Source organism: Chroicocephalus ridibundus, chromosome 3 (assembly GCF_963924245.1).
Source record: "Chroicocephalus ridibundus chromosome 3, bChrRid1.1, whole genome shotgun sequence".
Taxonomy (NCBI): domain Eukaryota; kingdom Metazoa; phylum Chordata; class Aves; order Charadriiformes; family Laridae; genus Chroicocephalus; species Chroicocephalus ridibundus.
Window position 1 is genome coordinate 125,047,728 of NC_086286.1, and position 22,907 is coordinate 125,070,634.

Here is a 22,907-nt window from a genome sequence, read left to right on the forward strand (position 1 = left end):
TTACAATGAAATGCAGCTCAACTCCCAAGACTTCACACTTCAATGTCAAACAATGTTTGGAAAGATAAACTCACTTTCCTGGTGCTGGTATGTCTCAAAGTTACCCTGTTAGAAAGATCTTTAATACACAAAGATACCACAACGTGACTTCAATAAAGCAATTTTCCTCCTCAGTACGTTTCAATGAGAAAAGAGCTCCTCACCTTTTGTAAAGCCTGCTTTTGCACATTGTCTGAGGTGGGACATCCTCTCCATCGTGACATTTCCTTGAACAACAACCCTTCTGCTAATCAGTGCCACCACAGCACTCAAAGGCGGGCTTTGGCCGGTCACCCATCCCTCTCCAACAATGTGGGAGTACCTAGGGAAAGACATAAAAAAGGTACAAAAGTACCTGCCAGATGGCAAGAATGATGTTTACCCTAAGCTTATGACTCCAACTACCCAAACTCAGAGCTGTTTTCAGTCCTGTCTCACCACGGACAGTGGCATATCCAATGCGTCTGCATATATAGCCTAGGTATATTTTTCCTTGGCTCATGTTTTTTTTCATCTTTTTGTCTCTCAAGCTCACAAATTTTCCTTAGATTATGTAAGTTTACACCAAAATAGTTCAGCCTTTGAACTTCCTTCATCTTCCTAAAACATATTTTGGTGAAAACCATTAGTACCTTCCTTCCTCAAGCCCCAGACACTTCTGAAAATGATACCGTTAATCTTTCTGGGCGTTGGAGTTGGGTTGCCTCCCAAACAGATAACATTTTTCAATGCTGGGGTTTCAGGTTACGATGATAAGAAGCACAGTTTGACCAAGATCTCCGAGCACAGAAGACAAGGAGAGCGTAAGGCAGTGAAACTACAGCTCATTGAAAACACAGAATCAGTATTTCCAAACTGAAGTAATTCACACTGGATGTGTTGTTAATCAGATTAAGTAAATCAGCCAAGAAGGGAGGCTTTTTATTTATTTATTTTTATAGAAGTCAGACACTTTTTGTAAAAAAAAAAATGCACTTTCTCAAGAAATTAAGTATGCAGGAAAATTCTTTGTCAACCCTGTGCTGAGGCCACTGGACTGTACTGGCCATCAGTGTTTTCTGCTTCAAAGGTTTTCTGAGTTCATGGTTTTGATACAGAATTTAGACGTAGTCAGAAACATTCAGGATTGAATGTCTGCTGGCTTTAGGGGGAGTGAGGAACTGAAATAGCTCTGACCACCTTTATTAAAGGGATTTATATAGTTATTATATCCCACAGGAAACTGTAAATCCTCACTTTGACCATATTTTCCCCTGCTTTAGCTCTCTGCTATAGAAATCCCTTTGACCCTTGAAAGGATACCTGAGCGGTGATCTAAGGTACAGCTCTGTGTTGTTCACAGACTCAATAACAGCCATTTCTTCTTGCTGCTGTGTATCTCCAAGGCCTGTCTTTCCCACCAGGATTTCATCACCAGGTTGCCAGTCAACAGGTTCCTGGAGCAGTAATCGTCTGTCATTAGCATGAGCTGATGAATTCAAGAGTGTGAAAGCTACTTTGGGCATCCAGCCTGAAAAAAGATAAATAAAAAAAATTAAAAAAGCAAGTCAATCAATATAAAAAACAGGAGCAGCTTGCTTAGAGAACATTGCCTCGCTTGGATCATCCCACAGTCACTCATTGCTTTTTGATGCTGTGTAGCAGAGACGGAATTAATGCTACAAAAGAGGATTTGTGCACATCTGCTTGCATTAAAAATGCAACCCTTTCCAAACAACATCTTCGTTTCAAATCTTTTGTCTTTATTGGTCCCCAGAAGTTGAAAAAACACGCTGGAGAGAAGTTTTCTCAACAGGGAGTGGGAGCTGAAGTTCAGTTTCTTTCTTGCAAACTGAATTCCCTATATGAGAAACACCCTCTTCTTAATCACCCTTTATAACTGAAGGAGAAAAGCACTATCTGCAGGGACCATCATCCTTCTCAGAGCGCAAAAAGCAGTTTGAATTAGCAGATTCCCCAGGCAAGTGTCCAAAACAACATGCAGTGAACCTAGGCCGACAAGTAACTTGCATTCACAAAACCACGTTTCTATTAGTAACATTTCAGTGACATAACGGTAAGGCAAATATTACCAGTTTCAAAAGCTTTTAAAGGTGACTACAATCTCAGCTCGCAACATGAGGTCATCTCAAAACTGTCTCCAATGGAGGATCCAAAATGAGGGGTCCTTTTTTGAAATCTTGGTTTAAGTGGTTTAAACTTTTCACATGAAAAGAATTTGCTTCAGCCTTTCGCATCCAGAAGTAGAAATGAAATGCCATACTATTTTAAATGTTGTAGCTTTGGGGATTTTTTTCCGTAAAACTCCAATCTCAGCACATACTGCTGGAACATATTCTTGGTGAGGTCTTAGACTTGAAAATATATTTTCAACTTTATGGTTCAGTTGACGTGAAGGTCCTGTAACATCCCTGGGGACGGGGATGGGTTACAAGTTTGGCAAGAAGTGTGAACACACGGGTAAGCACAACTGCAAGGTGAGGAAAAGCCCTTGCATCAACAACCTTGGGGCACCACTGGAAGGCAATAGCAAGGTTGCAACTGCAGATTCCCAAATTCCCTCCTCTTCGGTGGACATACTACCAAGTCTGTGTGCAACAAGCCCCAGCAATGAAACATCTTACCATTTCACCCTGCCTTCTCAGCTTCACGAAGTTTGCTTTAACTCTTGACATTTCTTTTTCCCTAGCAGGCTTTGGAACAGATTGGTCCAGTGAGATCCAACACACTGAACACCATCAGGGGAGAGCATGTACTTCACCCACCCACCTTTAGTATATTTTTCCTGCCCTCCTTTGCAATAGATCATAATTTACCTTTAGCCCACAGCAAGTTACTGTCCTCCCTGGCTGTACTATAGAAAAGCAATAACACCAGAAATATCTGAGAGTAGAGGTTGCATCCAATAAATCATTTTCAAATTATTTTAAGCAAGCTTCTCTCTCTCCATATGCTGTTTCACTTTCTCATTGCTTACACTCTAGTGTCACAATTCTTTCCCTAATGAAGGTGGAAGTAAGGAGTAGCACCTCTGTCCTGGTTTGAGGTAAAAGAGAACCAACTTTCTGTTCAGTAATTTTATTTCTTAGCTAGGCCTCTTCTAACTTTCTGAAATTAACATCTTGTTGTGTCTAAAGCGGTTCATTCAGAGTGATAAGACAGTTTGTGCCAAGGAATAGTATGCAGAGAGGCTCTTGATTATACTTATTGCTATAACAACCAAGGTCAGCTAATTTCGTTATTTGACCTGTTGGAGGGTCAGAAATGGAAAAACATAGAAGGGTCCCACCTGCAGGGAGGAGCGGACAGGACAGGTGACCCAAAATTGACCAACAGGGGTATTCCATCCCATATGCCCCATGCTCAGTATAAAAGCTGAGGGATCAAAGCGTCAGTTTCTTCCTTCAATGGCTGATGTCCGAGGAGGACCCTGTCTGTCCATCTGCCTTTGATCCTGATCGGTGTGTTCCTGACTCCAACCCTGGAACCCAGTTCCCACTCGTCGCTGAGTCCAGCCTGGGACTTCCCCAGGGCCTGCTGGTGACTTCATCCTGGGAGCTTAATATAGTTTTGTATATACTTTATCTATTTCATTATTTTCCTTTTTATCTTATTATTAATATTTCAGTAAAGTAGTTTAGTTTCTTCTAAACTCTTAAATCTCTTTATCTCTCTTCCTTCTGTCCATGCATGAGAGGCTGGGGGGGAGCATCTGTCGCTGGCCATTGGCCAGTTTGGCCAAAAACATGACAACCTCCAAGTCACTAAATTCACAGCAGAAGAAGAGAAGGAAGAATCAAGTCTTTATACGCTGTCATCTTGAAGTATATTTGAGCACCTGCTCTTTGTGTCAATGATGGGCATCTAAACCTATCTAAGATACTTCTGGCTTATTATCTTTTCTTTTTTCTTAAATGAAAGGTGAAATTTCTCTGCTTACAGCTAAGCAAATCTCCCAGACATCCTTCACTTAATGTGCTTCAGTTCATGTCATGGAACTGTTTTGGAATGCATCAAACGGATTTCCTTTAGATGAAACTAATGCAGAAGCTGTCATCCAATAGGACATATAATACTCTTTAGATGCTAATGGAACTAGACTAGAATCACTATAGTAGCCCCCAGAACACATACAGTGTGGACCCTGCATCCTACACCTACATCATTTGCTCTACAGATCTCCTTCTATTGGGCCACACTGTTTTCTAATGTAGATATAGCCAAAATCCATCTTGCACCATACATGAGCACAGACATCAAAGATTTTCCCTGTGAGACCTCATCCTCAATACGGCTTTAGCCAGCTCAAAAAAACCCGCTCTTCATATCAGCCTATGTGCATTCTTTTACTAGCAGCAGTCTCATCATCTTTATTCATTTACCTTCTTTCATTGAGTGATACTCGTGAATTTTTAGGACTCGCATAAAAGCGAACGACTGACAGCAGCCATCTGCATGTTGAGCAGCACACAATTTTTCTGCAGCTCTGGACATTTTGTTTATAGTACCGATTTGTGTGCATGTGTTAATGTGTGTTTGCGTGCATCTGTGGCCAGACACACAACTGACTCCCATTGTGAACATCTGTCACACACATACTACAGCAACCATTATAAAAACACTGCTGGGCAACAACTTTTATCATTAAGAGGTGCTAACCACCATTCTGCGTTCAAAATAGGCTCTGATGGAAAAGGCTTGTTTCAGGCTTTTTTCCACTTCCAAGCTCTGAAATAAAGATTTTTAAGGAAAATATTATCATTTTTTTTCTTCTTAAAAAAAAAAAAGAGTATTCAATGTATCTGAACACCCCTCCTTTATTTTTTTCCCTTTTTCTTTTTTACTTCTTACTGTGGTGTCCCAGCCTCCCTCTCTGTCTCCCATTCCACAGTTTGTTTTACCTTTATCCTGATGATTTAGAAGAGGTGGGATATGTGTTTGTATGTGTAAGATCTACTTCCAGTTTCCAATATTTTTAGAATATTTTCAGAATATTTTCATTAGAAAAAAAAAAAGTCTAGCAGATTCCTCTTTCTATGCTTCCCATTTATATTCCCTCATACCACCTGCATTCTGTTTTCAGCTTCCATAGGGTTAATTTTCTTTTGAGTAGCTGCTGTGTTTTGGATTTAGTATGAGAATTATGTTGGTCATAGAAACATAGAATCATAGAATGGTTTGGGTCAGAAGGGACCTTAAATATCACCTAGTTCCACCCCCCTGCCCTGGGCAGGGACACCTCCCACTAGACCAGGTTGCTCAAAGCCCCGTCCAACCTGGCCCTGAACCCCTCCAGGGATGGGGCAGCCACAGCTTCTCTGGGCAACCAGGGCCAGTGTCTCACCACTCTCACAGTAAAAAATTTCTTCCTAAATCTCCCCTCTTTTAGTTTGAAACCATTACCCCTCATCCCATTACTACATTCCCTGATGGAGTCCCTCCCCATCTTTCCTGTATGTCTCCTTTAGGTACCGGAAGGCCGCTATAAGGTCCCCCCAGAGCCTTCTCTTCTCCAGACTGTATGTGATAACACATACTGTTTTAGTTGTTGCTAAGTAATACTTATCATAAGTCAAGGACTTTTTCAGCCTCCAATAGAAGCATAGACAAGACAAACCAGCCAAAGGGATATTCCATACCACAGATGTCATGCCCAGTATATAAATGGGGGTTGGCCAGGAGGCAGGAATCCATGATCACTGGCCAGGATGGACTGGGGAATGGATCATCCAGTGGTGAGAGTAATTTGTGTTGCATCACTTAATTTTGTATATTCTTTTACCATTATTATTTTTATTACTTTCCCCTTCTGTTACTGTTCTATTAAAATGTCTTTATCTCAACCCACAAAGTTTTCCCTCCCCTCCTTTTTCTCCCTCTTTTCCCTACCTTGCTGTGGGGTGAGGGGAGACGGCACAAGTGGATGGTTGTGTGGTCAAATTTGCCAGCTGCGGTTAAACCATGACAACCTGCAGGTCAGATTTTCTTCTATTCTAAGCAGCATGAGTGACACACAGAATTTGGTCAGTAACTGAGGATTCTTTGCTTTAACTATAACATATTCTTAGCCCTATGGTTTTGATGGGAACCCATCATACACCCACACAGAAATGTACTGCACTGTTTCTCAAGCAGTCATCACCCATTGCTGTTTAAAATCACCCTTTCCCCTTTCTAGAAAAAATTTACAGCTAGTAACCCTAAAATTTCGCTTTTTTTTTGAAAGTATAACATTGTGGCCTATATCTCACATATTTCCAATTTTAAGAAAACATGCAACCCCCATGTTCTCCAACTTAAGCATCAAAGAGGTTTAAATGAAGATAGCTTGAAAAAGAGCATAACACCCACCAAGCCCCTCAGTCCCTATCACCACTGGTGTCTGCAGTTGACTTGACTTAATTTGGAGACTGTGGGTTGGTTTTAGGTACCTAAACATGCCACTTTGGATGTACAATTGGCCTCTAGCTGCTGTTACAGGAGGACATTGGTCCCACCTAAGTCCCATGTCCTATCTGCCAGACCCACATAGATACCTTCAATACCACTCCGGGTGCCTGAAATAGACCTTTCTATTGACACTCAGGTAACTGAACAGCCAAACAGCTAGCAGACAGCCAAATCAATTTGCTCCTTCTTAATGAAGTTTCCAGGCCTCTGCTCACCTACCAGGGGTGGGTTTATTGGGTAGGATACAGCACTTTTTAGAGGCATTCCAGCTTTTAAATGGGGAGGGGAAATGTGCTGATGAACACCTCAGGAGGGAAAGATCTCCAACTGGGAGACAACTCTCATTTCCCAGAGATCTTCTCCAGCTTTTCTCCTTCAAAGAACCAATGATCTCTCTACAAAGATCATAAATAGCTAAAGGGGGTTCCCTGGAACAAAGACCCTTTTCTCTGCAGTCTGTCTGCAGGACCACCCTTTTGAGGCTCAGAGACCTCTTTCCTGTTTCCCCTTGAAAACAAACTCTATTTCAGATGAAACATGCAGGGTTCATAAAATAATCTTCAGTGACTGATATTGGACTGCGCAACAGGTAAATAAATGACTTCTTTGAGAGTAGAAGGCTTAAAAGACCAACAGCTGTAGTATATTTAAATTACTTCTTCCCCCAAAAGTAGTGCAAGCAGAAACACTCAAAAGTAGTGAAAAATAGATGAATCTGTATAACTCCTCAATTATTGAACTCATTTTTAATAATTAACTAAGCTCAGATTGGAAAATAAACACATTTTGAGATCTAAAGCAGAAGTGCCTTCATGTTAAAGGGACAGGAGAGAGCCTTTAGACTCAAAGTGCTATTGCAGGTAAGTAAGAATTGAACATTTTACTAAACGACTTGACAGAAACAACTTTAAACACTGAGCAGAGCAAAACCATGTTGACAAATGGCAACCCAGAGATGCAAGGGACTTGAAAGCAAATTCCAAAATGAATTAATCACAAATCGTAGTATAAGGAACATCTTGGCACCAGGACCCTGGTTTATGTTTCCTGTTGGAAGCATGATGGGAAGATGCAGTCTTATATAGACCTGGCAAAACTATTAAGGGGAAGGCAATTCTGATATGTCCAATGCCATTCTTTTATATGTCAAGTAGAGACAAAGAAAAATAACATAAATTTCATTTTTTACAGCCCCTACCACAAAATATTTTGTAAATCAACTTAGGATGCTGTATGACTTCACTAACTGATTTCACCTAGTTATAAGTGGTTCAACTAGAGAAGAGAATTTGACCTTTACAGAAATGTCTCAGAATCACATCAAAACTCAGCAAACTCAGCAAGGTATGTCAGGGCCTACTTATCTCCAGGGTTACGAGAAAGTCTGTCTACAGTAGGCAAAATGTGGATTGTACTGAGTGTTGTACATTTGAATAAATTAGGTCATTATTTACAATGCTCTGATTAGAAAAGACATGAATATTATTTCTTCTTCCAGGTGTATATTGGGTACCTCAATGGGTGTTGAAAATTTGAACTGGGTGTTGGATAGTTATCTCTGATCACCCAGCTTTGAAAGCAGAAGCTGCTACAATTGGAAACACTGAAATAGACGGTTTTGAAAAAAATGACTACAGGGTAGGGAGAGGCAGGTCTAAGCTAATTGATTAGGAAACAAGTCCTGTAGTCAATGGGACTTACAGGTCTTCCTGTCAGGTTCTTCTGCATATCTCCCACTTCATGCCTTCTTCTAAGCCTTCCCTCAATCTATTTTTAATATCTACTCTTTTCCTGTTGGAGAATGTTTTCTCGGCCTCCTGGCTTCTCTTCAATGTCAGCCAAGGCCACTGATACCTCTTCTTTCTTCCTACCAAGTTGTACTTTGGGTGCTGTGTTCCAAGACCGATGTTCAGTCATTTGGTTATGTACACCTTCAAGTTTCTCCCTATGACTTTCCCAATTTCCATCTTTATTTCTTCCCCTTTTCTCCAACTCTCTTTCCAACCCACAGACTGTCTTGGAGTCAGTCTGTATTTGAACAGAACTTGTGCTCACCTCTTCCAAGCATTTGTGATCACCAGCTTCTTGCACATCTACAACACATAAATCCAGTGGCAACCCTTTTAGGGAAAGCCTTTAGGTCTTCTCTGAGGTGGTGCTGTTGTTTTTTACAGCATTTTCAGAGTTACTGGCCATAATCTTTCAACTTTGTTTGTTTCCAGAACATGCTGCTTCAAGATAAAACAGTCCTTCCCTGGACTATATTCAGCACAGTCACTCTTCTGTGTCTAATTTATCCTCTTGCAATCTGTATCCACAGACAACACGTTTGTGTTCTTACTCCAAGTGGCAACCAGAAGGCATTTGAAAACCCATATCTCACTGTCTAATGATTTTTCTAACCATGAGTTTGCTCTGAAAGGAACTCTTGCCTTTCACACATTTCTATTTAGTTAGATGAATTCCACCTTAAACCTATAGGATGCTCCAGATCTACAAATTTTGATGACTAGATAACATGTTGCTTAGATGGAAATCATAAACCCCTGACCTGAAAACAAGACTTTTTGGAGCACATATTGCCACCTAACTTTAGATACCCAGGGAACCTCCTAACCAAGCCTGACAGGAACCAGCGTGAGGCACATCCAGAGTTAGGCAGAGCTGAAGAGTCTGAGTTATGCATGGGAGTTCTGGTAGAAACTGTACTCCTTAAATGGGTTTTAGGAGGACTGGTTCCAGCCCTAAACCTGCCTGGTTTATGGGGACTATTGGTCTTTCTCCCAAACGTTCTTTAAGTGTTTTAAACAATCTTCTTCTGGCATGGGACAGCAGACTTTGAACCCTTCTCCTCTAACTACATAGTACCAGGATCCTGCTGCATCTCATCTTCTCTCCTATTTACCACAAATTAATTAACTAAGGTTACAAACACACAGTTTATTCCTAGTGTTGACAAACTATAAAGCTCTTTTACACCTTTTGACAGTTTATTGGTGCTTTAAAGTTTAGGTAATGAGATCCCTTTATACCACAAAAGGAATTTACAAGAACTGCAGGCTCAGACACACAATCTATTTACCGTGACTATACAAGTTATACTGCAGATAATCTGTCAATCTGTGGCAGCTACGTTGTAAATCTTTAGTGTAAATGAGAATAAGATCTTTCGAGTTCCATGAACAAAGTGAAAAGAAAAAGCAGTTTACACTCCCCCCAGAAAAAGAAAAGAATTTTGCAAGAGACAGAGTTAAAAAAGTAATTCAATGGATTATAGCTATGATTTAAAAAACAACAACAACAAAAAGTCATACCACTGGTGTAAAAGTCTCCAGTAATAAAACACCAAACAATTTACTGCAGCATTTCAGGTGCCAGACTGCCTAAGGAACTCAGCTTCCTCTCCACTGTCATAATCCCTTATTATTCCTTTTTCCCTATCCAAATTACACTGCCTACTCAGACTTAGCTTGGCCATTCCTAAAATTTCCAAATGTCAGAGTGATGAATGGCAATACATCCACTGGAAATAGGTGCTTCAGAAAGGAGACTTTTAAAAATTATATTTTTAGACCCAGGACAGAGACTTTTTGCTGCTGTTACTTCAGTTAATAAAATGAACCATAAAAATAAGACTGTATAAAATTTCTTAAGTGAAAAAGAATAGAAAATCTTTGCCAGAAAGACTCCTTGGTCAGGATAGCACACAGCTGTGCTGCTACGGCTCTCTGTGGTCAAATGGAACTTAATTAAGAACCTGGAGAAGTTGTTACATGAACTTGGATTAGATGAAGACTTCTATTAAAAAATGCCCCAGCTGCCTCAACTCTTGCAGGAACTAGTCCGGTCGCTGGTCATAAAGTGTAGGGAATCAGAAAAGGAAGGATGAGAGCTGCTTCCCTACCTTTTCATGTGTGTTTAAAAGCACCTACCTGAACCATGAGCCCTCAGACCTCTGGACTTGAAGGTTTACAGCTTACTTTTTCTCCCAGTTAATTCCAATCCTAGAAATATAGGATAATACCAATCCTAGGTATATTCCCTAAGCATTTGCACAAAGTTTCAAGCTTGTTTTGCAAAGAGAGGAATCTGGTGTGGTTTTTTTTTTTTTCCCTCTACGCATCTCAGAAAGACAGGGATGTCTCTGCTTTGAAAGTGGGAGATGTCTTTCCACCCCCATACAGTCCTGCAGGATGAACTGGTGTGTGTGGGCAGCTCCTGGGGAGATGCAGACAGCTTTTCTGCTACTTCCTGACACAGCCAGTGCAGAAAGCTTTTCAAGCATGCCCCGAGGTAAAATAGGAGGCCCTTTCTAATTTATAACTGCTCATTAACCCTTGGGACACCCAGGACTTTATCAGCTTTTTGCCTGCTGCACAGGCAACCTGCCGCAGCCTCTGTGCTGGGTGCTCAGGATCACCCTGGGTATTTTAGATTGAATTTGAGTGTGAGTTCAACCCATAGCTCGTCTGATGTCCTCATTTTGTGGGACCAAACCCAGCATCAGGCAGAAGCTTTATGCAAGCAACAAGCAGACTGAGACAGGAAATTTGGACCTGATTAGTCCTGTCACATGAACCGTAGTAGGTGACAATGCACAAAGCCATCATGTGCCATCTTCCTTGCGGCACAATCACATGCTTGTCTCAAGGCAGACATCCTTCATGGAGAGGCTCTGGTGACAAAATAACAGAATGATAGGGATTGGAAGGGACCTCTGGAGATCATCTAGTCCAACCCCTGTGCCAGAGCAGGGTCACCCAGAGCAGGTGGCACAGGAACACATCCAGGTGGGTCTTGAATGCCTCCAGAGAAGGAGACTCCACCACCTCTCTGGGCAGCCTGTGCCAGGGCTCTGCCACCCTCAAAGGAAAGTAGTTCCTCCTCATATTGAGATGGAATTTCCTATGTTCAAGATTCTGCTCATTGCCCCTTGTCCTGTCACTGGGCACCACTGAAAAGAGTCTGACCCCATCCTCTTGACACCCGCCCTTTAGATATTGATAAACATTGATAAGATCCCCTCTCACTCTTCTCTTTTCCAGGCTAAATAGACCCAGGTCTCTCAGCCTTTCCTCATCAGAGAGATGCTCCAGTACCTTGATCACCTTGGTAACCCTTTGCTGTACCCTCTCCAGCAGTTCCCCATCCTTCTTGAACCGGGGAGCCCAGAACTGGACACAACACTCCAGGTGCGGCCTCCCCAGGGCAGAGTAGAGGGGGAGGATGACCTCCCTCAACCTGCTGGCCACACTCTTCTTCATGCCCCCCAGGATACCATTGGCCTTCTTGGCCACAAGGGCACATTGCTGCATCCCACCAGGGCAGGGAATTTGTGGTGCAGCTTTGGACTGAGGCTGCCATGTTTCCTAGCAGTTATTTTCTGTCCAAGCACTGTGAATGCACAGAGATGACTCACAGCTCAGCTTTTTAACATCAGCTTTTAACCTGCTTGGTGGCCCACTCATCCAAGCCCCAATGCAGACACAGCTTCAACATCTCTCTGGCTTCTTCCTTCTCTCATGTAAAATAGGGGTGGTGATTCCCCATTATAAGTGGGTTCTGGAAGATGAAATCCAAATCTACAGCTAGCCAGCTGTGATTTCATTCCAAATTCAAATGAGGCCAAAGCTTCACTGTCTTCCACAGAATAAAAATTCCGCAAAAAAAATATTTTTGGAACCATTACACTTTTTTTTTTTTTTTTTGTACTAATGTCACTTTGGGGGTTTAGGGGCTTTGATTTTTATTCTGTAAAAACACTGCATTCCACTAGTGTAGAAATGTTGATATGAAATAAATATAATATTAAAAATAATAATATGAAAGTCCAGGTGAAAGCAAAATGCTAGAATTAAACAACTTTTCCTTCTCCCAATGGGGAAAATAAATCTGACACCATCCAAACAAGAGGACAAAGTGAATTGTTTTGATTTTCTCCAGTAGGAAATACCTTTGAAAGTGACCTAGTCTTGCTGAATGTTTCATGAAACTACAGTTTTCATCTTAAAGCATTTCCACCTAGATATTTTTGAACAGCACTTTCAAGAAAGCAAGGAGTATCTGACTGGGGATGGGAATGGCTGTTGTGATCAAACAGATCTATGGAAACTTTCATTGTTTCTCTTTCTTACTACACTAGCCTGCAGAAAATATACTGTCCCTATGCGCTGCCCCATAAATGCAAACATTTCCAAAAATTTCCTTTAATCAGAGATTACCCAGTCACGTTGTCAAGCTACATCAGTCCGGAAAAGAAGGGGAAAAAAATTTCCCAGCTCCTTCAATGCATAAACCAGCAAGCCTGACAAAAAACCCACACTCATGCTGGCAAATAGCTTACAACCAAAGGTGCCACACACACAAAAACCTCTTTAAACTGCCACCAGGAACAAACGGCTCCAAACGCAGCAGCCGACTACCACAGATCCCGTCGCGAGCTGCACACAGCTGTTAACATTTTGCATTATTGCCGATTAATGTCCCGCGCTGTTGCCGCCGAACGAGACGGGGAACGTCTGCCTGCAGGAGCAGGTACACAGGGCAGCACGACCATTTAAATGCTAAGATCAGTTCAGTGCATCCCTAGCACGCAATGAAAGAGGATTAGACATGCCGGAAAAGTGAAGATGAGCCCAAATGGAGGGTCCCTGCCTGTCTCAGCCTGCAGCCCTGAGAAAACCCAGGTCTGAGTCCAGGCTTCTCAGCTTGCCAGAATTTGTAGTCTCTCTCCCATCTAGGGTGAAAATTCACAGAATCACAGAATGAAAGCGGTTGGAAGGGACCTCTGGACATCACCTAGTCCAACCCCCTGCCAGACAAGGGTCACCCAGACCAGGTGGCACAGGAACGCGTCCAGGTGGGGTTTGAATGTCTCCAGAGTTGGAGACTCCACCACCTCTCTGGGCAGCCTGTGCCAGGGCTCTGCCACCCTCAAAGGAAAGAAGTTCCTCCTCGTGTTTAAGTGGAACTTCCCATGTTCAAGTTTGTGCCCATTAGCTCTTGTCCTGTCACTGGGCACCACTGAAAAGAGCCTGGCCCCATCCTCCTGACACCCACCCTTTCAGTATTTACAAGCATTGATAAGATCCCCCCTCAGCCGTCTTTTTTCCAGACTGAAGAGACACAAATCCCTCAACCTTTCTTCATAAGAGAGATGTTCCAGTCCCCTCATCATCTTGGTAGCCCTTTGCTGTCCCCTCTCCAGGAGTTCCGTGTCCTTCTTGAACCAGGGAGCCCAGAACTGGACACAGTGCTCCAGATGTGGCCTCACCAGGGCAGAGCAGAGGGGGAGGATGACCTGATTCTCCCTGATTTTGTTGGTGGTGGCTTCTCCTCCTCCAGCCATTGAGCTGGTTGTAGTTGGGGCCAAAATTGGAAAAGATATTTCAATGTTATATTGCACGGTTTAAGAAGCAACTATTTCACCCCACAAAAAGCCTCCACATCTGTAGTAATCCATACATCTCCCCTTGTCAAGAAACACAAGCTAATATAGTAGCTATATTCTGTATATATTATATTTTTATATCTATATCTATTTTTATATTTATATATTAGCACCCATTTCTCAGTCCTCTTTACATCACATTTTTTCTTCATTCAGATCAGCACCAAAATACAGAACAACTGATTTAAATTTAAATCAAAGTTGATCGATCCATTTCTGTTAGAGAGAAGGGCGAGCTATAAAAGACACAGCAGCTTTCCCTGAATCCAGCTCTCTGTTTTTTTTCCCCCCATCTGCTAGGTCTTTAAAAACTAATGGTCATCTTATATTTGTGAATAAGGAAGTGAAGAAACAAGTCATTGTACATTAGTTACTCCATGGGAAGTGCCTAAGTGCAGTTTCTTACCCCCAGTGAACGCAAGGGGATTCGAGGCAGCTTAGCCTTCTGTTCAAGAGCCATCTGCTTTAATGCATCATGTTTAAGTCAAGGTCTTGAAAGGAAAAATGCTGCCATAGAAGGCAAAAAAGCCTCCTGCAACCACCATACAGAATAACTAACATCTAAGGAAAACCAATCTATGGAAGTGACCCCAGAAAGGGGAAAAGGATCTGAACTCCTGGTGTAACAGGGGTGTGAAAATCAATGGTTTCAGTTACTGGGAAATAACATAAATAACATATATTCAATCAACGAACACTCAAGTAAGGTAAAAAAGCACATCCTATCTCTAGCAGATCTCTGCACCCTATCTTGAATCCCCCTGCTACAGATATTTTTTTTTTCATTTTTTTTTCCCCTGGGAAGATTTTCTTTTTAATATGTGAGTAAAGCAGAACAAATTCTCTCATGTTGTCTATGATCGCTTAATCTCAAACTCAGCACAGATACATAACACTGCTTAATGGAGGAAAAGCAAGCAGCATTTGATTAAATGTTTGATCTCTTGAGGAATGCACAGGCTCTGTAGAGCACAGTGCACAGCTCGCAAATATTTTGTGTTTTATTATTGATTAGAAGTGATTAAACTTAATAATTGGTTCAACTGATAAAAAATACTTCTTTTCTTGAGCTAACGCTGAAAATGTTTAGGATTGGTTTGGATGCAGGGAAGTCTGGGATAGAAGTAGTGCAGAATTACCTCTAGAATGTCATCTTCCACTCTCAGCGTCCATTGCGAGTTCAGGGACATTCTTTGCAGCAGGACTATCGATGAGTTTAGAGGGCTGAAATGACCACTGACAAGTCTATTTTCAGAGAATCACAGAATGGTCAGGGTTGGAAGGGACTTCTGGAGATCATCTAGTCCAACCCCCCTGCCAGAGCAGGGTCACCCAGAGCAGGTGGCACAGGAACGCATCCAGGTGGGGTCGGAATGTCTCCAGAGACGGAGACTCCCCCACCTCTCTGGGCAGCCTGTGCCAGGGCTCCGCCACCCTCAAAGGAAAGAAGTTCCTCCTCATGTTTAAGTGGAACTTCCCATGCTCAACTTTGTGCCCGTTACCTCTTGTCCTGTCACTGGGCACCACTGAAAAGAGCCTGGCCCCATCCTCCTGACACCCACCCTTTCAGTATTTATAAATGTTGATAAGATCCCCCCTCAGCCGTCTTTTTTCCAGACTAAAAAGACACAAATCCTTCAGCCTTTCTTCATAAGAGAGATGTTCCAGTCCCCTCATCATCTTGGTAGCCCTTTGCTGTCCCCTCTCCAGGAGTTCCCTGTCCTTCTTGAACCAGGGAACCCAGAACTGGACACAGGACTCCAGACGCGGCCTCACCAAGGCAGAGTAGAGGGGGAGGATGACCTCCCTCCACCTGCTTGCCAAGTTCTTCTTGACGCACCCCAGGATGCCATTGGCCTTTTTGGCCACAAGGGCACATTGCTGACCCATGGTCATCCTGTTGTCCACCAGGACTCCCAGGTCTCTTTCCACTGAGCTGCTCTCCAGCAGGTCAGCCCCCAACCTGTCCTGGTGCATGGGGTTATTCCTCCCCAGGTGATTATAAATAGGTACAGTATTAAAAAAAACTCTCTGGACATTGTTGTTTTCTTTACCACACAGCTTTTAAAGTCTGGGCAAAGTGAATGTAGCATCGTAGTAAATCTGTAACATTTTCAATCTAGTTGGAGAGGCATAGGTTATTAGTCAAAATGCAGGGAACAGGCTCATATGTTCATGCCCTGTATCATTGCAGTGTTGCTACTGACAACATTTCACCTAAATACACAGCAAAACTGCTGGAGTTTTTTTAGGACGAGGCACAATCTGCTTTGAGGGGACACAATGGAATAACTACCTTATCTACACAGGACTGGTAAAAAATGGAACAGAATGGAAAAAGCCTTTAAAATTTTTCTGTCCCTGGTAACAAGAGTGTTGGGACCATGAATTAGGCGGTAGGTGTGCTCGGCTACTGATGCAGCATCTCCTCTTACGCTGCCTCCTCACCCGGTCCCTGCCTTCTGCTCAGCATCTGCTGGTGTCTCCAGTCCGGTTTCCCTGGAAAGGACAAAGGCGCAAGAACAGCCAAGGCCACCATGCTAAACTTCTCTCCCAAGGCTTGTCAGGAGAGTTTCTCAGGGAATAGAGTGCAGCCGGAGCTGGAGACAGTGATAAATTTCCCCTCTCAACAATCAATAAAATTCTCTCAGCCCCGCTCAGGCCCCTACCGCGGATGCGAGGGCCGTAATTACATTGTCAAAAAGTCGAGTTGCCCTGGCTGACTGAAACTCCCTTTAAAACTGACGGGTGATTGACAGGCAGTTTATGGGTGGCATGCTCTGACTGGCAGGGGAGTTGGCTAAAGCCAAAGGCAACAGTGAAATTTCCCAGTCTGCTACAACCACCGGAGCAAAGGACTGCCACTCACCAGGGAATTGTGGGAAACCCTTAGTCATATTAACATATCAAAGCGAGGAGCTGACAGCGCTTACTAAACAAGCTGAATTCAACCATGGCTGCAGAGCATCCCCCAAACTTCCCAGTCTGAAGGAGAAAAGAAATTAAAATGCTCTCAGTCCTGTCTTCACCTAAGACAACTAAGAATTTGGAAGCCTGCTTATTTAATGATTTTGATCTGAGATAACATATATATGCGTGTGTATATATATGTATCTCACAAATGTATATTGCTGAGCATGTCAGCTTCTTTCATATATATATGAAAGAACCTGTCATGCTCAACAATTTGTTCTATACCACAGGCCAGACTGGTGTTAAATTGGAGACAGAACAGCATATTTCTCTTTCATGTAAGCAATATGAACCCAGCAAAAGAACACACTCCTTTTGGTCTTGTTTTCTAGCGGGTTTCTACCCGCTAATTGCAGATTATATGGTTTGAAAGAACCTTAATTGCAGCCATGCACTGACACTGTATGTAGTGCAGAGCTTAAAAGTGGCTTCATAGCTAGTCTGGATTTCTTGAATAAGAAATTGATAAGAATTCTTGAATAAGAATTGTTAAGAAATTGAAACCGAGAGATGTTTCCATTGATGGGCCAAGCCACCTTTGGTTCTATGTATTTCCATCCGGATAATGCTTGGGTTGCAGACCTCACCTTCTTGGTTTCCTCAAGGATGAAGAATCACTGGGGATTATGGCACTGAGTAAAACGTATGAAATATCAGTGAGAAATGCCTTGAGGGTACTGACATGGTCACCTGGGTTTACTATCAGTGATGATAGAGGTTCAGAAGCAGCACAGGAGGCACAGCTGCAACAAATGGTGCTGTTTTTTCCTACATTGCTAGAAAACAAAGCAGCACGAAGAAGATAAGGGTCTTGTTACAAAGCTCCGAGAATATAAGGACAAAATCCTGACTCACAAAAGTCAAACTGAGAATGGAAGGGTACTTTAAAGTAGCAGAAGATACAGAAAGCGAAACAGCAAAAGCAGTTATCAGGCAAATACAAATCAGACATTTTAATACTTTTCTTAAAAAAAAAAAAAAAAGAAAAACATGGATGATTAACCAAATTAATCCTCTGGAACAAGCTTCTGCAGAAAATGCTGGCTTCCGTTTCCCTTGATGTCCTCAAAGACCAAGCTTTTCTGGAAGGCATGCTTTAATCTAACGTGAGTTACCGAACTGAAGGCTGGGATAACTGTATGAAACTCAATGGCCAGTAACGGACAGTCAGTTCAGCCCCGATGATCTAATTGCAGTTCTTCACAGAGCCCCTCTAGGAAGTGGGATAGAAAAGCTCTGCCCTTCTCCAAAGCCAGTTTACTGAAATTATTAAAGCTGTTTGCAAGCACGAAATAATTTAACCTTGCTGATTCTTGACACAGTTGTCAAGAGCACCTGACGTGGCTTTCATGAGTAGTGCAGCCCACCTCCCTTGCCACCGCCAGAAGCACCTTCCCCAGCCTCCTCTGATCTCTCCTGATTCTGAAAAGCATCTGTTCACCAACTCCCCTCCAACAATGGACCTCACCTGACCTTGTTCGGCTCCTTTGAACTGACAGGCGTATTGCACAGCAGTACGGCTTGCTCCTTGTCTGTGCTCAAATTGTACCCCTTAGTGTCTGACATCATTTTTGACTGAGAGCCATACATGTCAGCGATGCTCAGAGAGCAACATTTCTGCCTGTAGGCCAGGAGGGTGGAAGTTCAAGCCCTGATGGAGGATATGAATGCCTACCAGTATGAAGGTCGACACAAAGGAGAATAAGGGAGGGAGATGAGGCATTCAAATGCATTGGCTTTTCTTTTTCCTCCTCTATGACACACACTGCCTTTAAAAACAACCCGTTAGTTAAGAGCTTGACATAGAATCATAGTATGGTTAGAATTGGAAGGGACCTTAAAGATCATCTAGTTCCGACCCCCTGCCATGGGCAGCAACACCTACCACTAGACCAGGTTGCTCAAAGCCTCATCCAGCCTGGCCTCCAGGGATGGGGCAGCCACAGCTTCTCTGGACAACCTGTTCCAGTGTCTCACCACCCTCACAGGAAAGAATTTCTTCCTAATATCTAATCTAAATCTCCCCTTTTTCAGTTTGAAACTGTTACCCCTCATTCTGTGCATGCATTGCACTAATGGATGCACTCCATCATTTATCAACAATCTTGGTCAACAGGGGAGGTACCAGATGACTGGAGGGTGGCTAATGTGATGCTCATCTACAAGAAGGGTCGGAAGGAGGATCCAGGGAACTACAGGCCTATCAGCCTGACCTCGATACCAGGAAAGATCATGGAGAGCATCATCTTGAGTGAGATCTCATGGCAAGTGCAGGGCAGCCAAGGGATCAGGGCCAGCCAGCATGGGTTTAGGAAGGGGAGGTCCTGCTTAACCAACCTGATCTCTTTCTCTGACCATGCGACCCACCTTCTGGATGCGGGGAAGGCTGTGGACGTTGTCTATCTGGACTTTGGTAAGGCCTTTGACACCGTCCCCCACAGCATTCTCCTGGAGAAGCTGGCAAATCATGGCATAGACAAGTGTACTCTTTGCTGGGTTAAAAACTGGCTGGATGGCCGTGCCCAGAGAGTTGTGATTAATGAGGTGAAATCCTCTTGGTGGCCGGTCACCAATGGTGTCCCTCAGGGCTCAGATTTGGGGACAGTTTTGTTTAATATCTTTATCAATGATCTGGATGAGGGGATTGAGTGCACCCTCAGTAAGTTTGCAGATGACACCAAACTAGATGGGAGAGTTGATCTGCTTGAGGGTAGGAAGGCTCTACAGAGGGACCCGGACAGGCTGGATCGATGGGCCAAGGCCAACTGTATGAGGTTTAATAAGGCCAAGTGCCGGGTCCTGCATTTTGGTCACAACAACCCCAAGCAACGCTCCAGGCTTGGGGCAGAGTGGCTGGAAAGCTGCCCAGCAGAAAAGGACCTGGGGGTGCTGGTGGTCGGCCAGCTTCACATGAGCCAGCAGTGTGCCCAGGTGGCCAAGAAGGCCAACAGCATTCTGGCTTGTATCAGGAATAGCATGGTCAGCAGGAATCCCTATTGTGTGTGATGGTGCCTCTGTACTCGGCACTGGTGAGGCCTCACCTCGAGTACTGTGTTCAGTTCTGGGCCCCGCTGTACAAGAGGGACATTGAAGTGCTGGAGGGTGCCCACAGGAGAGCTACCAGGCTGGTGAGGGGTCTGGAGACCAGGGCATATGAGGAGAGGCTGAGGGAGCTGGGCATGTTTAGCTTGGAGAAGAGGAAGCTGAGGGGAGACCTCATTGCCCTCTACAACTCCCTGAAAGGAGGGTGGAGAGAGGTGGGTGTTGGCCTCTTCTCCCAGGTGAATAATGACAAGACCAGAGGAAATGGTCTGAAGCTGCGGCAGGGGAGGTTTAGATTAGATATGAGGAAGAATTCCTTTACTGCAAGAGTGGTCAGGCACTGGAACATCCTGCCCAGGGAGGTGGTTGAGTGACCATCCCTAGAGGTATTTAAGAAAGGTCTAGATGTGGCACTTCAGGGCATGCTCTAGTGGCAGAGATTGTAGGTTTTGGGGTTTTTTTTTGGTTGGGGCTTTTTTTGTGTGTGTATGGTTGGACTCGATGATCTTAAGGGTCCTTTCCAACCATGAAGATTCTATGATTCTATGATTCTATAATATTCTGATTCACACTGAGTTTAGACCTGAGTTCCACATGCAATCCACTGCACCAAGAAATGGCCATTTTATACCTGTATTTCAAGCTCTGTATCTAAATTCTTTGCCTCACAACATCTGCACACCTATAGCCAATTTCTGATCTTCAGGTCCCTTGTCTCTTGTACTTGGTAGGAACGTGGAGCTTTGGCCCTGCAGGACTTCCTTTGAGAGAAAAGTCGAATGGTTAGAGCAGAGGACCAGGCATCTTGGAGTGAAATTACTGGCATTGCTACAGATTTTCTGCATAGCCCTTGTCTTGTCATTTATGACAAAAACCTGTGCTGAGCAGGAAAACCGAGAGATGCCATCTGTGCTCCTAGTTGTAGAGACAGACAACTGGGGCTGGGTTGCCAACACAGCACGAAGAGGAGAAAAAGGGCAAACCACACTGCCAGGAGCACTTTGCTTCTGCTTTGAAGACAAGTATCATCCTCACTGAAGTTGACACAGCATGCTTGGCATTGGCCTTACCATGGGACATATCTAGAAGACCACCATGTCTTTGCAACCCGAAAAGCCATATCCTCGTTGGGAAGGAAATGTCCCAAATGTTATGGAGAGAGATGAGGTGAGAAGGATACCCCTTTCTAGCAGTAGAGCAAACCCACATGATACCCAACAGGGATCTGAGGTCCCATTTCCATGGGATGGGGACTTTCAGTTTTGGACAGGCATGCACAAATTCAACCATCCTTGAGGCGCATAAACCAAGGTTTCATAACTAGATACCATCTATCTTCTTCTTGGGGTCCAGATTTTCAAAATTACTCAGCTCCTGGTATGTGAGCTTTTATGGAGATACACCACTGAGCGTTGGTGCATAAGGTACTGTAGAAATAGGAGTCTGATGGTGAATGCAAAGATACAAAGTTCTGCCCCGCAAACTTGATTTCAGCAAATACTTAACTGCAATTAGAAACCCAAGTTCATGATCAGAGTTGTTTTTTGAGTTGTTTTTTTTTTTTTTCCCCCTGGGCATTTTTTTGCTTTGCTTTGTTTTCTTTTATTCATTTGTGCTTTGCATTTGAAGAGAAAAAGTGTACTCACCATGGATGGAAAGGGTCCCATTCCTCACTGCCAGGAACTTGACCCCATATGGGAATAATGGTGGAGAATGGAGGCTTCCATAGAGATAGATGTGTGCTTTGTGACGGAAAGGGGCCTTCGGGGATCCCACCTGGAGCTCCCCTCCATCAGATATCAGAATGTAATGAGCATGCAGTTCTACAGGTCCTGGACCAGTGAACAAGAGCTTGCCACCTGAAGACAATAGAAGAGCAAAATGCAGTCATAAATCTAATAGTCTTTGTCTCATGGTCAAAGGAGCTATAAGACATGGGGCCAAAAATGTTTTTGCAATAAAATTATCAGATTAAGGGTAAAATAAAATTGTTTCCTGTAAAAATTCTGCCTCGGCCTGTACTTGTCCCTGTGGATTTTTCAGCCCTTTACAGATCTTATTAATTCACTCCATTTTCCAATTCTACCACAGGCTACCTTTCCAGACTTGAGCAAGGCCATCCAGCCTGGGCAAACATCTGGGCAAAATTTCTCCAATTCCAGTGCAAGTGAGTTGTTTGAAAAATCACGGTCTTAATGTATTCACTTACTAAATGTTAAAAAGGGGATATTACTACTTAATTTGTATGTTACTTCTTAGATTACAAACTGCTTGTGAGAGAGAGTGGAGAAAACGTCTTTGCAACATAAGAACTGGCAACCTGTTTAGATCCGTGGTTGATTTAATCCTGCGTACTCTTCCAGCTGCTGTTCAAAACCAGATGCTTCCAAATTCAGTATAAGAAACTTCTCCCTGTTAGCTGGATGTGAGATGATCTCCCCATCTCATGAAAGCCTCATTTTAATCTCCAATTAGATGTTAGCTTTGCCCCAAAGCATCAAATTTCATCTCCCTGCCAACATTTTCCTTTTACCATCTATTAGTATAACTGGATAAGTTTTGTCAGTAATATAGATCTGATCCTTCACATATTTCTAATAGTTAGTCTCAATGACTTCTTAAAGCAATGAATTCTGTGGTCTAAGTACATAGTTCATGAAAAGGCATTTCCGTCCTTTGGTTTTGACTCTCCAATTCTGTCAAATGCTTCCTTTGTTCTTGTCTTGTGTGAGCTGGCAATCCCAGTCTATCATCTCAGGATGGTTTACTCTTTTATCTCCTTTTATACTTTCTCTCCTATGACGGACACTATTGCTGTCTTTACACTGTATTTGGGCAGAGTGGACTCTCAGACATCTAATCATTCTGCAGGTGGGATATGTCTTCCTAGGTCAAGCCATACTTCGCAGGAGCTAGCAGGAGATACCTCAAAGCCTGGCAACCTCAGAACTAC

General features: G+C 43.2%; 1 protein-coding gene across 12 annotated transcripts in view; it reads right to left on the reverse strand.

Annotated features, from left to right (window-relative positions):
* Positions 1-22,907, reverse strand: part of PKHD1 (PKHD1 ciliary IPT domain containing fibrocystin/polyductin) — a 279,614-nt gene that overhangs the window by 154,231 nt on the left and 102,476 nt on the right. For all 12 annotated transcript variants that reach the window (XR_010070475.1, XR_010070473.1, XM_063330663.1 and 9 more), the window contains 3 exons: positions 21,601-21,813; positions 1,342-1,549; positions 204-361 (listed from right to left, as the gene is read on the reverse strand). Coding sequence is in view for 10 of the 12 variants with exons in the window: in XM_063330663.1 (XP_063186733.1) it covers positions 204-361; positions 1,342-1,549; positions 21,601-21,813 (579 nt within the window). In the remaining 2 variants the exon portion in view is untranslated. The remainder of the gene's footprint in view (positions 1-203; positions 362-1,341; positions 1,550-21,600; positions 21,814-22,907) is intronic.